General features: G+C 35.0%; 2 protein-coding genes across 4 annotated transcripts in view; one reads left to right on the forward strand and one right to left on the reverse strand.

Annotated features, from left to right (window-relative positions):
- Positions 1–671: 671 nt before the first annotated feature.
- TMEM106B (transmembrane protein 106B) lies at positions 672–16,340 on the reverse strand. The gene is made up of 8 exons (XM_019726885.3): positions 16,151–16,340; positions 13,515–13,736; positions 10,817–10,880; positions 9,359–9,518; positions 5,953–6,093; positions 5,658–5,707; positions 4,699–4,752; positions 672–4,137 (listed from the first exon to the last, which is right to left on the reverse strand). Exons 2-8 carry the CDS (start codon positions 13,732–13,734, stop codon positions 3,999–4,001), a joined length of 828 nt encoding a protein of 275 aa, XP_019582444.1. The 5' UTR covers positions 13,735–13,736; positions 16,151–16,340; the 3' UTR covers positions 672–3,998.
- A 39-nt stretch (positions 16,341–16,379) lies between these two features.
- The window catches only part of LOC148758342 (uncharacterized), a 264,478-nt gene continuing 258,060 nt past the window's right edge, over positions 16,380–22,797 (forward strand). The window contains exon 1 of one of the 3 annotated variants that reach the window (XR_016021069.1): positions 16,380–16,496. Coding sequence is in view for 1 of the 3 variants with exons in the window: in XM_088797731.1 (XP_088653857.1) it covers positions 16,400–16,496 (97 nt within the window). In the remaining 2 variants the exon portion in view is untranslated. The remainder of the gene's footprint in view (positions 16,497–22,797) is intronic. The other 2 variants (XM_088797731.1, XR_016021068.1) reach the window with 2 other exon arrangements.

Genomic DNA, 22,797 nt, shown 5'->3' on the forward strand with positions numbered 1-22,797 from the left:
TTAACTTCCCTAAAACTCAATTTTCTCAGATATAAAATGGGAGGCAATCACAGTATCTACCTTAGAGGACTGTTCTGAGGAGTGAGATAATGCACATAAAAGATTCGTACGGTATGTGACACAGTAAGTAATCAATGAACATTAGCTATACCTAACAGTGACTGAGTTTGGGTCCAGCAGCTAACAAACTCTTTTCTTAAATAAGATATAATCGTTATGTAAACAACTGTTTAAGAACTTTAAAAAGATTAACAAAATAGTATGGGCAAGAGTTGGGGACATGCCCTCCAATGAAATATCCAGAATTATATTGCAATAATGATCAGGCTAAGAACCACAAAGGACTCGCTATGCTAACATGTGAAGTCTCCTAGGTTACTTTTGTTGTGTTTCGGCAGTCACTTCTTATCTATTTTAACCCTGCACTATGTCATTTCCAAACTACAATTCAGAAGATCTGAAGTAAATTTTGTTTTCTTGTCATAGATTTTTAGAGAAAATAATTACCTTACTGGCCTAAAAAACAAAAAAGGACTAGAAAAATTGCACATACATAAAACCAGTCATTTACGTTATGCACTAAAATAACCATTTTAGCAATTTCAAGTAATTTATCTGGTATTTAGTATTTTCACACTGTTCACATTTCAAAGATCAAATTCATTAATCTCTATTATTTATAGTCTACTCTGATGACACAAGTCAGAGCTTTATTGGAATGATCACAGAGTACTAAATTGTAACAGAAAAAATTAATCTATAAATTATGCTTCAAAATATTTTATTAGAATTCATTTCCCATTTTAAATATTTCAGGTACCAAAAAAATCTTAGTCCATCAGTATTATTTTGTCACAATTAGCTATGTGAATGTCTTCTCTAATTTTTAAACGTACTAACCAATGTCAACAGTACTTTCCAATGGATATTTTAAATGATAGAGCACAGATAAGAGAGACAGAAAAACTAGGTCTGGCCTCAATTAAACTATTTACTAAATACATGATCTTCAGCAAGTCCCTCAACTTCTTCATGCCTCTCTTTCCTCTTATAAAAGATGAAGATGCTATCACCCTCCTTTGTCTGACTCACAAGGCTATTCGGAAATCACATAAAAACTTATGAAAAAGGTCTAAAAAAGGGCAAAGTGCTGTATGCATGTAATATCAACACACATAGGCTTGTAATAGTATTAGATTTGGTTAAGAGGACCAGTCTATTAAAGATATAATTTAAGGGAAAGTTTTTCTTGGAAGTATCAGAAAACAATTTGTAACATCTTTATATGTCCTTTGGATAAGTCTGAAAGCAGTTTTAAAAAATGCATCGATACCTATCTTATTACCATGTAAGGAACTACACTGGACAACAACCTAAGAAAAGTTAAAGCCTCATTCATTCTTTCTAGGTTTTTTTAAATGGCTATAATTCTGCTTTACCTGAATTGCGTATTCGTAGTTTTATTAATATACAGCATGCTTTGTTTTAGGTGGTTACTTAACTCTCTCTGAAAGTAGTCATAGCTGATCTTTATTTCTCTACTATTGTCTTTTTACTTAATTTAAATTCTAGGTTTTTTTGGACTTAAACTCCATGGAAAGTAGGTATAGAATTTTTAGTTTAAAGAATGAAGAAAAAATACTCAAAAATATTTGAACCTAAGTCACTAAAAGCAAATTTTCCCATTCAGTTGATTCTATAAATGCAGTCTAAAAGAATATCAGAACCACAAACCAACAGAAAAATCTTTTTAACTTACACTATCTAATTTTCCAAGGTTAAAAGATACAAAAGCAAGAAAATAAATCAGGATTGATTTTTTGAAGGAGGCCTATCTGAAGGATGATTCTGAAGAAATTAATGGCAATTTTTGAAGTAAATGGGACATGAGCCCAAGGGGAGAACAAAACATGATAAAAATTTGAAAACATTTTTGGATTTTACATAGAGTCACTGAAATACTGTTATCTCTGGGTCATTAGTTAAATGAGAAAGTAGATAGGTGAAGGTCAGGCATGCAAATGATTTGGAAGCTCTAATATAGGTGATTATTGTAGTCATAGGAGTACAAATTTTGAGGAAAAAGATGGTCAACATAATAGTCATTAAAAGATGGCAAAAGATAATGAGGGAAAATGTAATGAGAATGATTTGAAACACACAAATAAAATCAATAGAGAAGTGTTCAGTTTCAAGAATCGGAGCAATCAAAAAACATAGCATTAAAAAAAAAACAAACCTGAAGGTTGGGTTTGACTAGAAAGTCCATAATAAATGTAAAGGGGTGATTTTAATTTGATAGTAAGGATGGATGAGTTAGCAAAGCATTAAGAGAAAACTAAAAAGTTAAATAAAAGAAGTTAGTGCCTTCACCCATTTACAATGTTCACTCAGAACAACTTGGAGAAAATGGTATGGGAGCTAAGGGGAGACCTGAGTGTATTTAAAGGCAGAAATAGGGCTTCATTAGCTCTAAATAATTAAATACAGTTTATGTTTTACAGTTGAGAGACTCGGACTAATAATAGGTATGTTTTAGACCTAAGTTAGGCACTTTGGGGGAAGGAGGATAAGGGGAACCTGATTTCTGTCACTAGGGAACAGAAAGAAATTAATCTCAGGCCACTTTTTTTTGGTATCATACTCAGCCCCTGTGCTCAGTAGTATGTATGTAAAAGGTACTTAGACCTTGGTAAGTGAAAAAGCAAAAAGCCCAAATGATAAGTGGTACTAAAATATAAAACAGCGAAGCGAGTAAGTCATTGAAATAGAAAATAACTTAAATAAAATCCATACCCAAAATACAAACTTTAAAAGTATAATTGATAAAGACATGAAATCCATGTGATGTGCAAAGTGATTAAATTTTTAAAAGCATAACACAGGTTTTATTTTGATATAGCCACCATCATTTAATATAAGGTTTACTGGATTATCTCTGCCAAAGAAGTAATTTCCTCCTCTAAAACATTCATAAAATTAATGACCTGTATATTTAATAGTTGAGAAGTTAAATGTCTTCACAATTTTTTAGCATGAAAAGCAACGTTAAAAAAAGTGGAGCATCAAAATATTTTATTTCAAATTTACTTTTTGCCTGATCCAGTATGTAAATGGAATCATATTCACATTCTGTGTTTCTGAATTTCATTTTCCTGTTTTCTTTATTTTTATGAGCAACTTACTTTATTTTGCATCTGTACTTTTGACAGTGATTAAAGCTATATAAAAGCCATGCAGTTTATTTACAATATTGTACATTAACTATGTTTGAAGATTACACAAACATTTCACAAAACTATAACTAATATGGAAAGACATGTGAAATACATTTTTTAGGGGCTTTAAAAATTTTAAGTGAAGAATTTTGCAAAGATTATTTTGGTTTATAAGTATTATTCAAACACTGCACTCGCTTGAAATTAAGATTGACAAAAAATGCTATTGAGTTGAATTTCAACAAATGAAAAACTAAAAATGTTTAGCTAAAAGATAAAATACCACGTAGCTGAAATACAACCATGTAGCAATGGGAATTTATAAAACAGGAAAGAAAAGTTATTCCTTAAAAGTCTTTCATGAAGAAGAGGCTCTCAGTAATAGTCTATAAAAACATTAAGAAATAAAGTTTCTCAAATTATGTTCATTACCAAAATTATGTTTTTAGTAGTGACAGAGCTGTGAATTTTGAAGATTTATTGTCCTGTAGGAGAAGTCTCAGTTCTCCCTTTTGAGGAATGGGCATAGGAGGTGGAGAGAGAAGAAAACCAATCAATAAATTTAGATTCAAGTAAAAGATCCTGGTACAAATATGAACACAGAGTGGAGAGTTGCAATAACTTGCAAGTCCACATACTTTTAGTTGTACCCTTACAATAGGTGTGTAAACTTTAGGTTTGTTCAATTTAAGATCTCCTCTCAAGAAGTAAATACCTTATTCCTCAGTTTAAAAAATATCAATAGGTATTTTTTTCTTCTCCAGCTGTATCTTTCAGTTTTTACTGTTTTGGCTGAAGCACATTTAGGTATTCCGACTGCCCCAACTGATATGTTGTGTTCCTTCCACAATCGACATACTGGTACCTCTCCTGGGATATCTGTTCAGAGTGTCCAAAGTATGTTGTTGTCACAGTCACTCTAAAAGTCAAGTAAATGGGGAGAAACATTGAATAGGTATATATAAAAAGTTTTCTAAAGTGAGAATACTTTTATACATCAAAATTCTTTTTTTTTTTTAGCATCAAAATTCTTTACAGAAAGAAATTATTAGACTAATGATAACTTCACATTCTGGACATGGCCTCTTACGGAATAGTTCCCCAACAGGCAACAGAAATACTGGCTGAGCAAACCCTATCCAAGTAATTATATACAAGAAATGTAATTTTCTTCAAAACACCTATCTTTAGTTAAAAATATATGAGTTCATTACACTATTAAAAGTAATCATATAGTTCGCTCATCACAGGAAGACTTAATCAAATGTTAGCTAATGGCCCAAACACTAAACCTATAACCCACAATGGTTTAACAGCTTAGGATAATACCCGATTTAAAAAACAATAGCATTACTTGTCACTGTTAATGAGGATGTTAACGAATTACTTCTCACTAATGTTAATGACTATTTACTACAGGCAGCAAGGGATCTGAAGTTTGAACAAAGAAATTCTCTTTCAAAAAAAAATTCATACTCACTGCATCATGAGTACTATGTTATGCACTTTGATGGACGGCAGTGTACAGAAATCACTGTTGAAGAAAACAATGTGAATACATGCAACCTCTGACATTATAAAAAGTTTAATTACGATTCTTCCTATGTTAAAACTAACAGAGATACTATTACAAAGATATAATAGGTAAGCATTTATTGGTTTGGCATTTTCTATACTTCAAATAATAATGGTTAATATTTCCATGATTTCTTATTCTAAAAACAATATGATTTCCTATTATAGCTGTTATAGAGTTGTTTTAACAAATTACTTCTACTTTTTATTCACCTTTTGAAATTTTACTAACCAATTTGTTACTCAGAAATTCTACATCAGGCTGACATGAAAAGATGATGAAAATTTACCATTATTTTTTACTTAACAGGAATTAATCATCATTTAGAACCAATTTAAAAGCTTTAGAACTTCAAACCAACACTAGGATTTAGAAATTATTAGCATTAGCCCTCCTACAATAAAACATAAACAAATACTAGAATATATGAAAATATAGTTTTCGTAACATAGTAAACAAGTGCTATGGTGCATATGATCCTAATTATAAAAAAAATTATATGTACAGGTACATGTAAATAAATATTTTATATATTGAAAAGGGAGAAGCGAAAAACAAAGATGAGCAGAAGCCAGAAGCAGTATTCCAAAATGTGGTTTTCTGACTGCTAAGATTATGGGATATTAAAAATAAATAAATGCACACACACACACACACACACACGTGCGTGCACACAAAGGTCAGACAATTAAATTCATGAACTTTCCACCATGTAAGTGCAAGTGGAAAGTTCGAGAACTTAATTGTCTGACCTTTCGTGTGTGTGCGCACGCGTGTGTGAGCGCGAGCGTGCGTGTGGTGTGTGTATTCAGTTCTTCAACTTTTATAATTTAAAGAGAAAATTGTTAAAAATCAGAACTTACAACATGTAACTCATTTCCTCTGCTATGATAGTCGGTACTGTGTAATCAATCTGAAAAGCAAAAATGAAAATAAACCAATAGAGAACAGGATCAAAATAGCAAGCATTTCATAACTTCAAAGAGTTCAGAAATCTCTTCTTTTATAAGTATGATACTAAGACTTTATCTTATACATGCATGGGATACATTTCAAAGTCAAGTTTTTAAAGAAACCCTCACCTCCCTCAAGTTAATATGATAAACAAAGTTGAGACTCATTAACTTTCCCCCAAAGTATTTCATGACTGAACCTTACTTGTTTCATATCCAGTGGACCAATATTGGTTATGTTGTTTAAGCGGGACTTTCCAATAACTGTTTTTGAAAATTGAACTTGTGCAGTGATATTTTCAACTTCAACAGAATAATAGTTATTGTTTGTTATATTTAGTGTGTTCTGCAAAAGAAAGGAGGCAGAAAATGTACAAGTTACATGAAAATAAGCCTAACAAATATGTATTCAAAATTAATAAAGAAATTAACTTCAGTTGTAGCCATGCTTCATTTAATAGGAGGAAAAGAAGTATTAATACAAATGTTAAAGAACATTAAATGCACTGCTTATTTGGTTTTATATATGAGTACTATGCATACAATATGCTATAATAAACATAAAATTAAAAAAAAATTGGCCCAGAAAATGTATGGTGCAGGAATACACAAAAATGAATGTTAGAAAATATATTTGTGGCCTTAGCAAAAATTGAATAAAAATAATTTTGAAATTTCATCTACTTTTTTACTTAATGTTAATATGTAGCTATCTCTACTGATTCTATTAGTAAGGTATTTCCTGTTCTAATAAATACAAAGATGGCCATTTAAAATGTTAAACAGTACTTAAATAAACTTTGTGTTTAAAAGAAATCAGAGTTTTAACTTATATATGAATAGAGATTTCCACCACGTCACTAAGGAGAAAAAATGGAAAGATTCTAATTTGTTCGGATGGAAAGAAATGCACATCACTTCTACGCTTAGGTAACAGCTCGGAACAACTTCTATGACTCTAATTCACAACTGTCTCAAATGGTGTACTTTAGAAAACAGCCAAGAAAGGAAGAAAGAAAAAATGTTAAGTCAAGAAATAACAGATAATAAATAAAACACCTAAAACAGTCATAGCAAAACAAACCGTAAACTAAATCAATAGACAAATGGTAAATCTTGAAGAAATGTTTATAAGGCATACAGTAATGGTTACCATCTATACAAAGGGCCCTTACAAACTGAAAAAAAAAAAAAAGACAAAGCCTTAATAGGAAAAAACAAAACAAGAGCAAAAGATATGAGTAAACAAATCAAAAGAGTACAAATACAAATGGCAGAAAAACACTTAAAATTCTCAAATTCATTTATAACCTCGGAAAAGTTGATTTAAGTAAAAACAGAATATTGCTTTATAGCCATTAAACTAGTAAAACTTGTAGAAAGTGACAAATTCTATTCCTGGCTATAACATGAGCAAAGGAAATATTTTTACATTTCTAGTAAATATATAAAGCATTACAGTCATTTTGATAAGTAACCTAGCAATAAACATTAAAAAAAAATTATATATATTTTTGACCCAGCAATCCTACTTCTGAGCATTTATTCCACAGAAATAAAAACATTAGGATATTAATGAGTGTTCTTTGTAGTGGAAAAAAGGTGAATGCCCCTCCATAAGGGTAATGAGTGAATTAATATTAAGTCATTACATGGAATATTATGTAGCCATTAATAAGAAAGGATTAACTCTAAGCCAGAAAATTAGGAGAGATTTCTACAAGGTATTAACAAGTGAGAAAACAAAGGTGCGTAAGAGAGAAAAACTACGTTGTTTTTTTTTGAAACTAACTTATGACCTAAGAAAAACTGATCATGTGAGTTTATAAGTTAATATGAATATGGAAAAAGATATAGAAAGAAAGAAGATAGTTTTAGTAAAAACAGAATAAAGAAAAGAATGTGCTAGCAATCAGGAACTATATGATCACATTTATGCATTCATTTAAATTATTATTGTTACAAATGTAGAAAACATTTTTAAAGTTCCATATTATAGTAGAAATAACTTTTATCTAAATATGTAAACATTTTTTCACCTACTTAGCTCCTAATACTCATTATGTCAATTTCATTTCTAGACATTTTAGGAAAGGGATTGTTGATCTGAGGTCAATGGACCTTCTTCTACAGACCAAGGAATGGGATTCAGGAGAATCTTGGAATCTTTCATACATGCAAATAATGTTGGCATATGCCTTTATCCCAAGTGTCATAGTTTTCATTAAAATATTAAAGGGATCAGTGATACAAAACAGGATGAGAGTAAAAATACTTATGAGAATTAGTAAAAGATACATTCGAAGATAAAAAGAAAATATGAAGAAAGACAAGAAAAAGTAAGATAGGACAAAAAAGTTTAGTACTAAAGATCATATATTTTTTTACTGAGAGCAATGAGAATCCATTTATTTTATACGTCAAGGGACCACAATTATTAGCTTTCAAATAATGATAACTTATTATCAAAGAGCTTAAACTCTCCATGATCTTTAATTGGCAAATTTACTTTCAGAAATTTATCCTAAAGAAATGATCTGAAATGGAAACATTTCAGCACAAAGATGTTCTCGGAATAAGTATTTGTTTAATAGCAAACTAAATATTTATTTAGAGAATGGTTGAGTAAATTGTGATATGACCATGTAAAAGACTACATGCAATCAGTTAATATGGGAAAACGTAGTAAAATCTCAGTTAAAATGTGCATGTGTATATCCCCTATATACATATGAAAAAGTCTGATTACATTTGTACATGTATACATGTATGCAAATGTATATATGCATCGTTAGCAAATGTATGTATATGTTAATGGTTAGGTCTAGGTACCAGTACAAATGTTTATACATTACAGTCGTTTCAAATATCTTATAATAATAATTAAATATTTTCATAAGTAGAAAGACAATAAACAGCACTAAAAGAGTTAGTACTAATATATTCAAAATACTGACAGAGAATCTATAAAAATCTCAGCCTCTTATCTCAATGTCAACTAGAACGTAATGTTCATTGTATTTCATATTTAATGTTCAGTCTTTCTCAATTTAGTTAAGTGCTAGTTCTCAAAATGTGGGAATTCCTGAATAATTAATTAAAATAGAGTATTTACATTTAAATACTCTTTCTGGTATTTTAAAGGGAATGTCACGTGACTTTTATTATTTTTTATTATAAACTTACAATATTTAATACTACAACAGGATCTAGAGGTCTGTTAACTATGGCAAAAACTGTATTTTACAAAATGCAAGGAAGTGAAAATATGACATTTATAACATTTATCCAATCAACTATGTTGACATCTTGCTAAGAGCTATTCAGAGTCAAACGTTGGAAAGTAAACAGACTGTAAGTGTTTTTGCCAGCAATTAATTGTTTAGTTCATTTTACTCCCCAAAGGCATCTTCAAATGCTAACTGATTCTGTATACACAATTGCCAGTGTTTACAATTTGTCACTTTCATAACCAGAAACGATAGAGGTCACCACAGCACATACAGAAAGGAAACCGACCAGTGTCACATTTAACATTCTCTCAATAGAGACAAAGGTGCTGCTTAACATCATACAAGAATGAAGTATTTTTAATATAAATTTTTACTTACCGTTATATTTAAATATATTGTACGCTTTTGAAAATCATAACTGACATATGCTGATTTTACACCAATGTATTTCACGTCAATAGAGCGAGGGAAAAGGAAAAACACAGCCAATCCAGAAATCAGCAGACAGACAAACACAGAAGCCATCACGTACAGTTTTCTGAAAAGGAAAAGGGAGTATTTAAATACATGTGCATCAAAAATTATTTAATAAACATTTAGAGACTATGTTTTCAAGTTAAAATTTCCCCCCTATTATTATACCAGCTGGATAAGATGTATTTTACCAACTTTCTACATTATAAAAATACCGAGTAGGGTTGGGTCTGAGTCTATTCATGTTAAAATGTACTCCTTAAAAGATGCATTTACCTTATTGGAGACTATGATTTTGGGCTTATTATAGCTAGAACATCACTAAAGTTATTCATAAACTGGGCTACATGCTAGAATCAAGATAGGGAGCTTTATAAAAATATAAATTTTAAGACTTCCTTCTGAAGTCATGGAAACAGAATTTTCACATGTGAATTTTGCCATCATGATTCCCTAAAGTGACTACTCATCAGAACCACCTCTGAAACCCTTAAAATAATGCGATAGCCACATGCCTCGTCAATTTCACCCCATGTTTACAGCCATCCTCTCTTGTTATACAATGTATTAAAAAACACAGCACTAGGTATATCCATTTCTATAGTTCCGAGATTATTTCTCTAGTTTCTGAAGCTTTTCTCTCCTATATCCATATTCTCGCCCTGAGCTAACTGGATTCTACCCCGAACAGGTTTTTCCTTAGGATGTACCTGTCCTTTTGCAAGGGGTTTTGTAGAGTTTCCCTAAGGTCTTTGGGGGCTTACGATGGTCCAGTTCCTTCTGACCTTGTCATGGTCCCTCAGAGGGATGGATCTCTTTTTTGGTACTCTATCCAAGCTAGAGCATGCAGAGTCCTCTCATTTTAACAGGTTATTTTCAGGTATTTGCTAGAAGTCCTCTGAGTGGGGTCCTCTTCTTCTGAGGTAACGTATTTGCATTGGGTGTCAGGCGTCTTAGGTCTCCTAGGAACTCTTTTTGCTTCCCTTCACAACTTCCATACAGCTGCTCAGCATGTTTGAGGCCTTGATGTCATATGGTTTGAATACCCATTTTTACTCTGGGGCTAGTTGGAATACCTTAACACCCATTTGGATAGAAACATGTTGTCTCTATGTGTGTTTCCTACTGCTATTCTAGGTTTGCCTGTTGTGATAAACAAATTTGAGAAGGTTCAGACACTATGCTGCTTTCAAGACCTTACCTCAATGAAGAACCCTTTTTTTAATGACACAAAGCATATAAGCATATATTAATAACCTGATAGCATTTTTCCTTTTAATAGTGTTAACTAGAATAATGATTATACATAATTTGTAAAGCAAAAAATTAAAAAAAAAAAGCCATTTTCTTATAATCACTTACGTTCTTCTTGGCCTCAATCTCTGATCACTGTATGGAATCAATGCCACCAGCTGGTTTTCTTGCCCTAAAAGTGAAAGAAGTAGGTTTAAAATTTTTATTAACATGATTAATTAAATATATAGTAGCTCCTCATCAAAGTCTGGTTTGGAGACCAGAATACCATCTGGCTCTCGTCTCATTCCTTTAGTAAATTGCTCTCAAAATCTTCAAAAATTATTCAGTAGATGTTGAGTTCTAGAGCAGACCTTATGTTTTTTTCATACCTAGATGGCTAGCTAACTGAAATAGTATGAAGAATGAGAAAGAGTAATTCTTTCATTAAAACAAAATTTAAACGTTTCAGCTATCAAAAGACTTGAATTAGCCAGGCCTTCCTTCAACCCCCCCGTTTTCCATTAAGACTTCAAGTTAGTTGTCTGGATGACAGCAGAAGAAACAAGTTGCTGCCTGTACATCTTGAAACCCTTGTAACAAGAGGTTCCTACGCCATCCCCATGGAAACCCCAAACTGACCAAGTGTCATGCTTCAAGAAACCCTATATATCGATTCTTCCAGGACTCTTTCAGGCCACACCCCTCTCTACCTTAAGTCACTTCAAAATCCATCATTTATTTCTTGGGTTGAGCTATATCCACATACTTTAATGGATAAATGGATCTTTAAATGCCAATTTTTCCAATCTTATCAGAAGTTGGCTCTTCGTATGAACTATTAAAGCACTACAGTCAAATTCTCTTTTAAAGCTTCCCATAACGCTTCCATTATTCCTCCCTGCCCTTTCTACAAATCTCCCCTCATTTACACTACACCCACCACACCCACATAGAAATATACACACGCGTATTATGTATATGTCTCTCTCTGTATATGTATCATCTTGTTTGGTGGTATTCATTTGGCTAAACTACAATTCTGGTCAAAACCAACCCTTTAGTTACTATGCCAAATCCACACAGCTGAATGTGGATAGAGAAAAACATACAACTATGCTCACTGGTTTCATTTTAGATCACTAATCTCAAGTGGCCCTTAATGATGCCAAGTATCATACTGTATTTCCCTAGTTCACACTTTCAATCTGACATCCAAGACCAATCACAATTTCATAACTTCAACTTTCTTTCTGAAACCTCCAATACCTTCTTCCCTAGCCTCATTCTTAGGTCACGATATGGCAAACAGAAGAGAACTTCCACAAGCTCCCACTACCACACTCACCCACCTATCTATTTCTGTGTCCACACTCTCTACCTTCTCTCTTGTTACTAAGAATAAAGTACAGGAGCTGGTCTGGAAGTGCAGCCCTGTGCACTTGTGCCTAGATTTAATAATTCTCCCATTTCCTGCATTATCAATGTGTTTTTCTATGGATCACTCTCAGTAGCATACAAACATAGTAGTCACTCCATCTTTAAAAAAATATCCCTCTCCTGATCTCAGAGCCCCTTCCATTTATACTGCTTCCTGCTTTTTTGTACAGCAACACTCCTCAGAAAAACTATCATCCCACTAAATAACTTCATTCCTCCTATGCTTTCTCGGTCCCATTCTATACATGATCCGCATGCTTACACAGGCTAACAAAACTGCTCTTTGAAAGGTCTCCAGTAGCCTCTAATCACCAAATCCAAGGTCAGTTTTCTGCACTCACATTAACTGATCTATCAGTAGCATCTAACATAGTTGATCTCTCTCCTTTTTGGTGCACATTTTACATTTGTCTTCCCGGATACCACTGAAACAGAGATTTCTTCCTTTTACTCTAGCTGCTTTTTTTCAGGGTCTTTGCTAATTTTTTCTTATGTAACTTACCTCAAAATGTTGTAATGCCCCAGGTTTCAATGATAGGGTCTCTTCCTTCTTTTCACACAGATGAACCTGGTGCTCTTATCCAATTTAGCTGTAAATATCATCTATATACTAACGACTCCAACCTACGCCTTGCACTTGAATTCCAGGCCCTTATTATAACTAACTGCCAACTGAACATATCCACTTAGGTGTCAAATATACATCTCCAAAGGTACAAAATTAAAGTTGAGCTCTTGATCTCTCCACTGACACACACACGCATACCTTTTCTCCATCCTGATAAAGAGCTACTCCTTTCTTCCAATTGCTCAAACAAAAATACCTTTGGAATTATCCTTGATTTCCTACTATCCAGAACATACTTCCAGGCTGCCAAAAAAACCCCACCGGCCATACCTCAAAAATATATACAGATAATTCTCCTCCTCCTCCACAGCCTGGTACATTAATCCCTTCAACTAAAATAATCCTTTTATTCTCAAACTGTTGCTCTGCCTGCAAAGATAAAACGCTCACATTCAAAGTCCAACCAACTCAAATATAAACTTGCCCAACTGCAAGACATTTATCAGAGACTCTGATGGACCTTATACTGTCACTTTGTCCTTCCCTCAGCGTCTCTCCAGAGTCACATATCAACTTTGACTAAGTAGAACATGAGAACAGCACAAGGCACTTTCATTATTTCTATTGCTGCCACTGCTACTAAAGTAGCCTACAAATAGCACAGGGGGAGTATTCCCTTCTGACTTCCCCTGTGATAAGCCAAGTTGACTTTTTTTTCCTATTTAGCTCATCTTCACATACCATCCCTCTCCGTGTAGTTCTTCTTATGCAAATGTTTGGAATCATTCTTTAAAGGGAAAACAATGCAGTAACACATACCCCTAGGAATTCTTCCTGTTCCTTGACAAGTGGGGCAAGTGACGCTATCTCTTCCTGTAAATTCCACATATGGAAACTGAGAGACATCTCCGTTTCTTCCATCTTCATTATGGACTTCATTATTAACCAATCCATTCCTCATATTATCAGTTGATGCGACTCCACCGTAAGCATCTTCTTTATTTGTATGCAAAGGCAAATGAGAAAAAGACTTTCCCATGTCTAAAGAAAAAGAATAATCTTACAGTAAACTTCAGGAAAAAAATGTATACTCAAAGACATTTATGAGATATTTATGGCAATCCAATTAATTTAGAAAAAACTTCAAGGGAATGTTCACACAACTTTGGGGATTAGAATTATATTCAATCAAAGTAATATCTAAAATATGGGAGCCATTTACTAGAGTCCACAAGTGTTTTTCCATCAAAATATTATGAAATGACATTGTATCAGATTTGTGATGAGAATGGGCTTTCAAACAACATTAAAATTTGACAAAAAACTTTCTTAGGGTTCTCTGAAAAACATGGGCTTCCAGTTTCTTGGAATAAGCCAAAAACACATTTCACTTTTAAACCTAAAATTAGCACTGAAGGTAAAAGTTGCTTTGGGCAGACTGACTACAGCTAGCTATTGTTAGTTCAAAGTAGTATTTTTCATAGTTTTAAAATTCAAGCCCTTTGGTGATCAATAAAATCCACAATTCTTCTCATTCTCACATTTCTTGCTTTAAACATTTAAACACTTGCAACAAAAACAACTCAAAAACCAAATTCTGGGGGCCAGCCCGGAGGCTCAGGCGGTTGGAGCTCCGTGCTCCTAACGCCGAAGGCTGCCAGTTCGATTCCCACATGGGCCAGTGGGCTCTCAACCACAAGGCTGCCGGTTCAATTCCTCAACTCCCTCAAGGGATGGTGGGCTGCACCCCCTGCAACAATGGCAACTGGACCTGGAGCTGAGCTGTGCCCTCCACAACTAAGACTGAAAGGACAACAAATTGACTTGGGAAATAAAGGCCTGGAAATACACACTGTTCCCCAATAAAGTCCTGTTCCCCTTCCCCAATAAAATCTTTAAAAACAAACAAAAACAAAAAAACAAATTCTGCAGATTTTCCTTTCATTTAGCAGTAGGCAGTTAAAATCATGAAATTAATATTCCAAAATCTTGAATTTACCAATACAAAGCAGAAAAAAATTAGAATATTTAATTTCAAAATTTTAGGACAGTATCAAAACATAACATGGGGAAAATTAAATACGAATTTAAAGCTAAGTATTTAAATGTAATTAGTACACCAAAATAACCTCAAGTAAGTAATGCAATAACACTGCAGTTAAGGCCATACAATTTTAAAAATGAAAATAAGTGATATAATCCAAATTGCTGATATTAAGGGAAAATAAAATGATACAGCAGAATTTAAAAGCAAAGTATTTCTTCACTTCCTAAATTTGATTATACACTTTGTAACAGTTCCTAAAAATAGATTATAGATATACATACAAAAAGATAAATACTTCTTTAAAAATTTTTCATTGACTGCAAAAGCAAAAATGACAGTCAAAATAATTCAATTTATCCTTCAAAAAAAGTTTGCTTTTGAAAACTGGTGTGCTGTTCATGTGTTGGGGTCACTCAAACATCGTGTAAGCATCAAGAAAAAAAACAAAAACAGCTATACTTAAAATTGTAGAATGATGAATAACGATGCGTATTTTCACTATTACAAAAGTCTATGCACATATTGTCCACGTGAGTTCAGAAACATGATTATGTCTACAAATGCGTCTGATTCGTTTCAATGACATTAAATCCCACCCAAACCAATACCTGCCAGTCACAGGTGGTTCAGGAGTTAATTAACATCACTGCTCTCACACGGGATTGCCTTTAGGGGGAAAACACAAAGAAGGCAAAACCGGTGGTTCTCTGGGCTTCACCTAACATTTGTCTTGATAGTCTGCCTCTTACAGGTGTTTGTTTCAAGGCAATGGACTAGCGCCAGACTTTGTCAGGGACTGTGCATTCCTGCCCTTCCCACTGGATTTTCCTCAAAGCGCTAATAAATTTAACCACTTTTATTCCTGGAGACTGGCTGGTGCATACAGATGTGCTAGGCCCTCTTCTCATCTCTATGCTCAGTATTTTTATCGCAGTCTTTTAAACCAATACAGATCTCAGACTCAGTACGAATAGAAAGTATAGCACCCCATCCAACTTAAATAGGTCGTCATCTTCTGTGATATGGAAGCCAGTCCCTTCGTAAGCTACACAAACAAAACAACCCAGCATACACTGGAAAGGTTCAAGATCCAGGCAACCGTGCAAGAAAACTCAAGAATAGCAAAATCAGGGGCCACCTGGCTACACAAGTTGTTGGGGAGCTGGAATCAACCCCGTGCGTGGGGTTTGGGCCGAAGCCTGGAGCCCCTTGGCAGGAGTCTGGGTCCGGGTAGGAGGAGGTGACTCAATACCTCCATCAATACAACCCAGAGCGCCTCCCCAGCCGTCAGGCGGGCCCAGCTCCCCGGCGGCCTCCCCTCCTCTATCCCCTCGGTTTCTTCCAAGGCGTCTCTGCTCGGCCCCGCTCCGGAAGGGGACCTAAGGGCTGCGCGTCCGGGATCGCTCACCGGCACGCCCGCGGGGCGCTGCGCAGTCCCGAGCTGCTCCGGCGCGGACCGGCCTGAGGGCAGGGTCACGGAATCCGCAGTCCCCGGTGCCAGGGCTGGGGCGATAGGCCTACACCACAGCCGCCGCGGAGTTGGGAAGGAGGGGCAGCGCAACGACTGCATCAGCTGATGGCCAACCCCGTAGCAACCTGCGCTCGCGCCTGCGCAGAGTGCTTTCGCAGGTGGGCGGCTCAGGAGCGTGCACGACGCATGCGTCCTTGCTCCTCCGTCCTAAAACCCGGAAGCGCAGCTGCTGTACTTCTGCGCACTTCTGGTTGCGTTACCTTGGTCTCTCAAGACTTAAAAGGTAAAAATTGGCCACCCTCGCCTTGAAAAATTTAACAGTAGTGTCTTCTACTCCTCCCCACCCCCCCGCTATCAGGCCGTTTTCGTTTGCAAAGGGGAAAAACGTGCACTGTCTGCCTTAGCCCTCAGCTGCACCGTCTTCTAGTCCACGTTCCATCCCTTACACTCACGACCCTGGGAGTGGGATAAACTGCATGGTAGACACGTCTGGCAGCCGAGAAGTCCCACTTATTTTAATTTGAACCTCTTGCTCAATAGAAGGAAACTGTAAGCGGGCAGGAACACTGTTTCTGTTTCGTTTAGTTTTGGCTTATATTGGTTTTGGTTTGTTTTCTGGTTTTGTACATGGTGTCCCTCCACCCCCCCTTAACTCAGTGGTTAGTTAGAGAAGTATGAGATCCCAGCTCAAATCCCAGTGTTTCAACTCTTCGTTGTGACTTGGGCTATTCTCTCTAACGTCTCAGAGACTAGGTTATCTCATTGCTTGTAGAAAGTTTAAGATTCAATGAATTATATTCATGGTTACAATTGTGTGTGTGTGTGTGTGTGTATGTGTGTGTGTATGTGCGTGCGCGCATATATACATATTAACCAAGGAAGGAAGTGACTAATTTATTTCTCTGTTCTGACAGGTATGTTTGGCCAATGGAATATGTAAAAATAAGACATGCAATTCAAAACAATATACAATTTATTATTTAGAATTATATATCCATGTATGAAATAATGAGCCTTCTCACAATGTTGTCAAAGATGTAAACTCACATTTTCTGGCAAGCAATTAGGCAGTAGGTATCGAGAATATTAAAGTTTTAAATTTTGACTCCCTTTACCCCAGCAATCCCATCCTTTGGAATTTATCTGAAACCTAATGAGAACTTTAAAAATATTTTTATACAAAGTGTGTTCTTTTAATCTAAATGTCCAACAGTGGGACTCTGATTAAATCAGTTACAACCTCCTCTTTCAGCCCTTGTCTTCCAAAGGTGGGGCAGGGGTGGACATCCTTCAATAACATTGTTTGCTATTTCAAAATAAATAGCTTGACTAAAGTCAGAATCATGGGGACCTCCTTCTCCCAAGGTGGGGTGGGTAGGGAGAGACATACAACAATGCTTTGTATACATTTTCAAAGGTTCACAGGTTTTCTTGACGTCTGTCCATGAAGGCCAGATTAAAAACCCTGGCAGTAAAATTGCTAAGGATTTTGTGGCAAGAAAATGGATTATAAAACCCAATTAGATAAAGATGGCTATATTTGGATCTCAGTCATTACCACAGTGGTCTTGTATTTGTTAGCCATTATTTCTCCTCATCTTTAAAAGTGGCTTTGGGAAACTAATTATGAATTAGAGATACAGAGGCGTAATTCACTTGTCGTATATCAATATTAGGTGACCCCACATTTCTTTATAGAAAACCTTAAACAGATTCAACCTTTTTTTGTTTTTAAAGTTTTTCTCTTTCCTGTCTTTAAAAGGTATTATCATTATTTAAATTGCAGTTTAACATTTCAAGGAGTTTTAATTTTTATATATGAAATGGGGCACAACGTGGACACTGTTGAATCTGGCTATAGAGATTTGAAGTTGCCCCAATAGCTGAGGAGCAGTGGGGAAATATCTAAGTAGATTCAGGGTTTTCTGGGGTGGACATAAGAAACGTCCAAACCTGTAGAGAGTTTTCATGAGTTTATTTGAGCCAATGTGATGACAATTTCCAGAAAGCAAAATCTCAACGGATTAAGAAAATGCTCTGGAGAGTGGTAGTTTTGCAGCTTATTTTATACTTTAGAATCAAAGGAGGAGAAATCCATTGATGGTAGATTAAGGGGGCAGGAGAAAGCAAAGTGGGGAAACCTCTGGGATTGGATAAAAAGTAAAACGGAGAGACACACTTTTATATTGGTGACTATAGGATAGTTAATAATTAACATTTACAGCACATAGACATGATATAAGATATCAATGAGAGGTTTTGTGGTCTTGTGTTCTGGTGTAGTGGGTTGTGCCCTGAGGGGTCTAGAAAACAGGATTATTGTGACATTTCAAGGGTATGTTGCCTTAGATGTAATACAAGCTTACTTAAGGTAAAGATTGACCTTTGTCAAGAAAGCTACAGGCCCAGAGTGTCTGCCTGCCATAACGTGCTTTTAGTAATTTTTATGTTCAGAGCATCCTATGTGATTAATTTCGGTCACTGAGATTGTAGGGCCATGTGGCCTCTCCTGAGCTGGTCAGTTTTAGTATGCGGCCCCTTTTTTCATCCACAGTGGATTGTCAGTTAAAAAATACCAATGCCCTAATAATGTAAGTGAGCTTCTAAATATAATACAATGAATTTAAAGTAAGAGTGAATTAACAAAAATCATATTAATTAAAATTTTAAAATTTAAGTCTTAAGGGAGTGCCTATATATACCTAGTACCCCCTAAGCTCAAAATAATGTTTTAAAAAAATCTAGAGCCTGTAATTAAGTAAATCTGCCCTTTCTCATATCATATTAAATTTGAGCTACGAATTGGAAGTAGATGAGAAACTGAATATATCTGAGAAGAGATCCCATGTGTACGAATATAATTACCCAATCTGTCTCCCTAGTTCTCCAATCTTCCAGAGTTGCCCTTTCCATTGTGGGGGCACAAAACGTAACTTTCCTACCACCTTCTAAATTCTTCTAGTTGGGCTAATAAATTAACATGAGACAGATTAACAGGAGAAAATGCTCAAAATTTGTTATGGATGTACCTTCCGGGGTGCCATAAGAATGAGACCTGAAGTTGCATTGGGCAGTTGAGGTTTGTATAGCAGTTAAGGGAGAGGGTCAAAGTTTCTGAGTCTTTTGTTTCTTAATTACCACATTAAAATCAATATTGCAAAAGGCATATTTTGGGGTGGCAAAACTTGGTCCCCTTCACTACTAACAGGCAAATAAAATAAGCTGAACTCCCTTCTCCAAGGGAGTGTACGCCCCACTTTTTCTAAAGATTTCTGAGAAGAAGGGCTTACAACTTTTTGATGATAATTGACTGTCATTATTTTATGTGTTCTGCTCCTGGCTGAAGTCTCAATCCCTTTGTGCTGTCTTATTACTGCTTCAGGATGCTTCTTTTCTCTCTATGTCCCTTTGCCACATGTTTAAACATGGTTCCTTTCTATCATGCTATAAGTTACCAAGAATTGAAAGCTGTATGTGCAACAGATTATTACCAGTGGTTTGTAGCAATTGAAAAAGTGGTTTAAGCACAAAAAAAAGGGAAATAACTTAAAATGGAATATCAGACATTGCTTTTTACTAAAGTTTAAAGTTCATTTTATCCCAAGAGTCATAATGTAATGATCCCCCTTCCTTCTGAGCCCAGTATGCTCCAGGGGCCCTCCAGGAGTTCTGCAGGGACCCACTCTGACACTCCAAAGAGCTTTTCCCCAGATGCTTTACTATAAGTCCTGGGGCCCAGGCTCCCATTTCCTCAAGCTGCTATAGATGAAAACAGAAGATTTCTCTTATACAGACCACTTTGGCTCAACCCGTATCTCAACCTCTTTTTCGTAAGAAAGACTAGCCTAGAGACCTCTCTTTTATAACCAAAATGCCCCCTAACATTTGTTTCCACACAGCAGTACCCGCCCAATCCTTTTAGAATGCAGTGACAGCTGCTGTTAAAATTTTGGAGTCTTTTCTTCTTTTGTTCCTCTATTCAAAATAGAATGACTAAAACATAAGAAGGACTAACTATAGTTAAGGCAAGTCTTCCTCTGAAATGCCAATTATCAGGTCAGGCATTGGATGACAGTGTTTATTCTCTATACTAATGCTGTCAAAACTATGAACAAGCAACAAAAGCAAGCCATACATATAATTTTAAATTTTCTAGTAGAAAAAGGAATTAATTTTAATAGCCCAATATGCCTAAGACTTTATTTCAACATGCGATCAAGATAAAAAAATTAAAAGATATTTTACATTCTGTTTTTCATGTGAAGTCAAAAATTTGCCCAATTCAATTCAGACTAGCTCTATTTGAAGAACTCATGTGGGCAGGACACATTATTTTAGACAACACAGCTAAATATAATAAAATACCAATAGAGTTCCTAGGAGTTTTTGATTGCACATAGTTTTAAAAGTTTTAGTTTGTGGGAGAAAAGAATACCATTTACAGTTCATCTTAATTTGTATTAAGATTTTTATGCTAATCCCAAAACTTGCTTTAATTTTCATTTTACTTACTTTCTCTTCCTAAAAGTGCTTTCTAAAGCCCCTCCCCGCTATGACTCCTAAATTAGGACAGATGGTTACAGCCTGACATATTAGCATTGTTATTTCTTATTATTTCCCAACATGACACTCCTAACGCAGTATCTTGAACCACAGAAATGTTGCAGGCAAGAATTCAAGCATGAACAGGGAAATAAAGCAAAAGTAGTTTATTGAATAAAGATCCACTCTGTAAGCAGAGCAGAAGCTGCTGCCCTTAGGCTAGAGGCAGTCCCCACCCTCCTTACAGCTGTGTTTTTTATTAGTTAAGCTTTTTAATGTGGGAATAAGGAGGAGGAATATTCGTATTCATTCTTGGAAGGGGTGAGCTTTTCTGGGAATTTGGGATACACCCCTTTTTTGTCCTTATATAGTGCCCTCTGGAGGTGTCATGGTGCTGATGGGTGCATCATTTAGGATGGAGATGTGTTACCATGACTATAGTGTGGCTGGAGGTTAGTTGGAGGTGAATCTCCGAGTCATCTTGTTCTTGGCCCTTCTGACTGGTTTCCTTGTCTCTTCTTGATTTACAGGTCCTTTGTCTTCAACTGGTAGTTAATGGTTTTCTTGGAGGCCCTGCCTCCTTCCTATCTCAGAAATGCATAGGATGACCAGATTAGTTTTAGATTTAAGACAGAGGAGTCAAGTAGAAGCTGGTATACCTGCAAGAGGTATGTCAGAATACATGTATTTAATGTTCTGATTCCAACTTTTCAAACTTCTTAAATATCACTGTGAAGGTGTTCAATTCTTCCGATCTCCCAGATTAGTTCAAATTTCAAGTACTAGTAATAATGATCATGTTAAAACAACGACAAATAGTATTAGAAGCAGGCATTAGGTATCAGTATAAGACAATGTCTGTTCAAGTCAGTGTTCAACTTTGAGCAGAAACAATGTGTTATTCTGAGAGACCATGTTTTATCTCTAATAAATCAATCTCAAAAATAATATCTCTTCCTTCATATTGCTGAAAATCTAATGAGGCAGACAGATAAATCAACAAAAACAAAAACAATGAAACATGATAAGGTATATGGTAATAGAAGTATGCATAGGAGAATAATGTAACTGGTACTAAAAGATTGATAAAGAAGGTGAGATTTTTACACATTTGTAGATATGTTTTCATTTTTTTATTCCTTTAGAAAGTTTTATTGTGATTAATAATAATAATGTGGTTAATAAAAAAGCAATAATGGCATACTATTAATGGTACATGTTTAAGTGTGTAATCTGAGCAGTTGCAATACCAAAACCACAATCAAAATAATGTGCATATTTACACCACAAAAAAAAATTCTTTGTGTCCCTTTGTAATTGCACTCTTGCTGCTCCTCCAGTGATACATTTTCTGCAATTATAGATTAACTTGAATCTTACAGAATTTTACATTAATGGAATCAAACATTATTTACTTTTCTTTGTCCAGATTTTTTTTTTCATTCAGTTTACTTATATTGAGATTCATCCAATTTGTTGCAAGTGTTAATAGTTCATTCCTTTTTATTGCTAAGTAGTATCCCCTTATAAAGCTAGACCACAATGTGTCTGTTCAGCTGTTTATGGATGTTTATCACTGAATAAAGTTTCAACTTTCTGGCTGTTACAAGCAAAGCTGCTGTGAACATTCATGTACAAGTCTTTCCAGACATGTTGCTTGCATTTTTTTTACTGTGGTAAGTGTATGTTTAATGTTTTAAGAAACCGACAAACTATTTGCTGAAGTGACTGTATCCTTTTACATTCACACTAGCAGTGTTTAAGAGTTTTTTGTTGATCCACACCTTTGCCAGCACTTTGAATGGTTATTCTTTTTAATTTTAGCCATTTTAATAATAGATAAGTTATGTGGGTTTTATTTTATGGTTTTAATTTGAATTTTCCTGATGGTTACTAATGTTGAATATCTTTTCAAGTGCTTATTTGCCATCTTAACATCTTAGGTGAAGATGGTAAAAATTCAAAATTTTACCCATTTTTATAGTGTTTTCTTTTTACTGAGTTATGAATGTTTTTGTATATTCTGGATACAGGCATGGATT

This window comes from Rhinolophus sinicus, chromosome 4 (genome assembly GCF_057876585.1).
Source record: "Rhinolophus sinicus isolate RSI-liver-muscle chromosome 4, RSI-T2T, whole genome shotgun sequence".
NCBI lineage: Eukaryota > Metazoa > Chordata > Mammalia > Chiroptera > Rhinolophidae > Rhinolophus > Rhinolophus sinicus.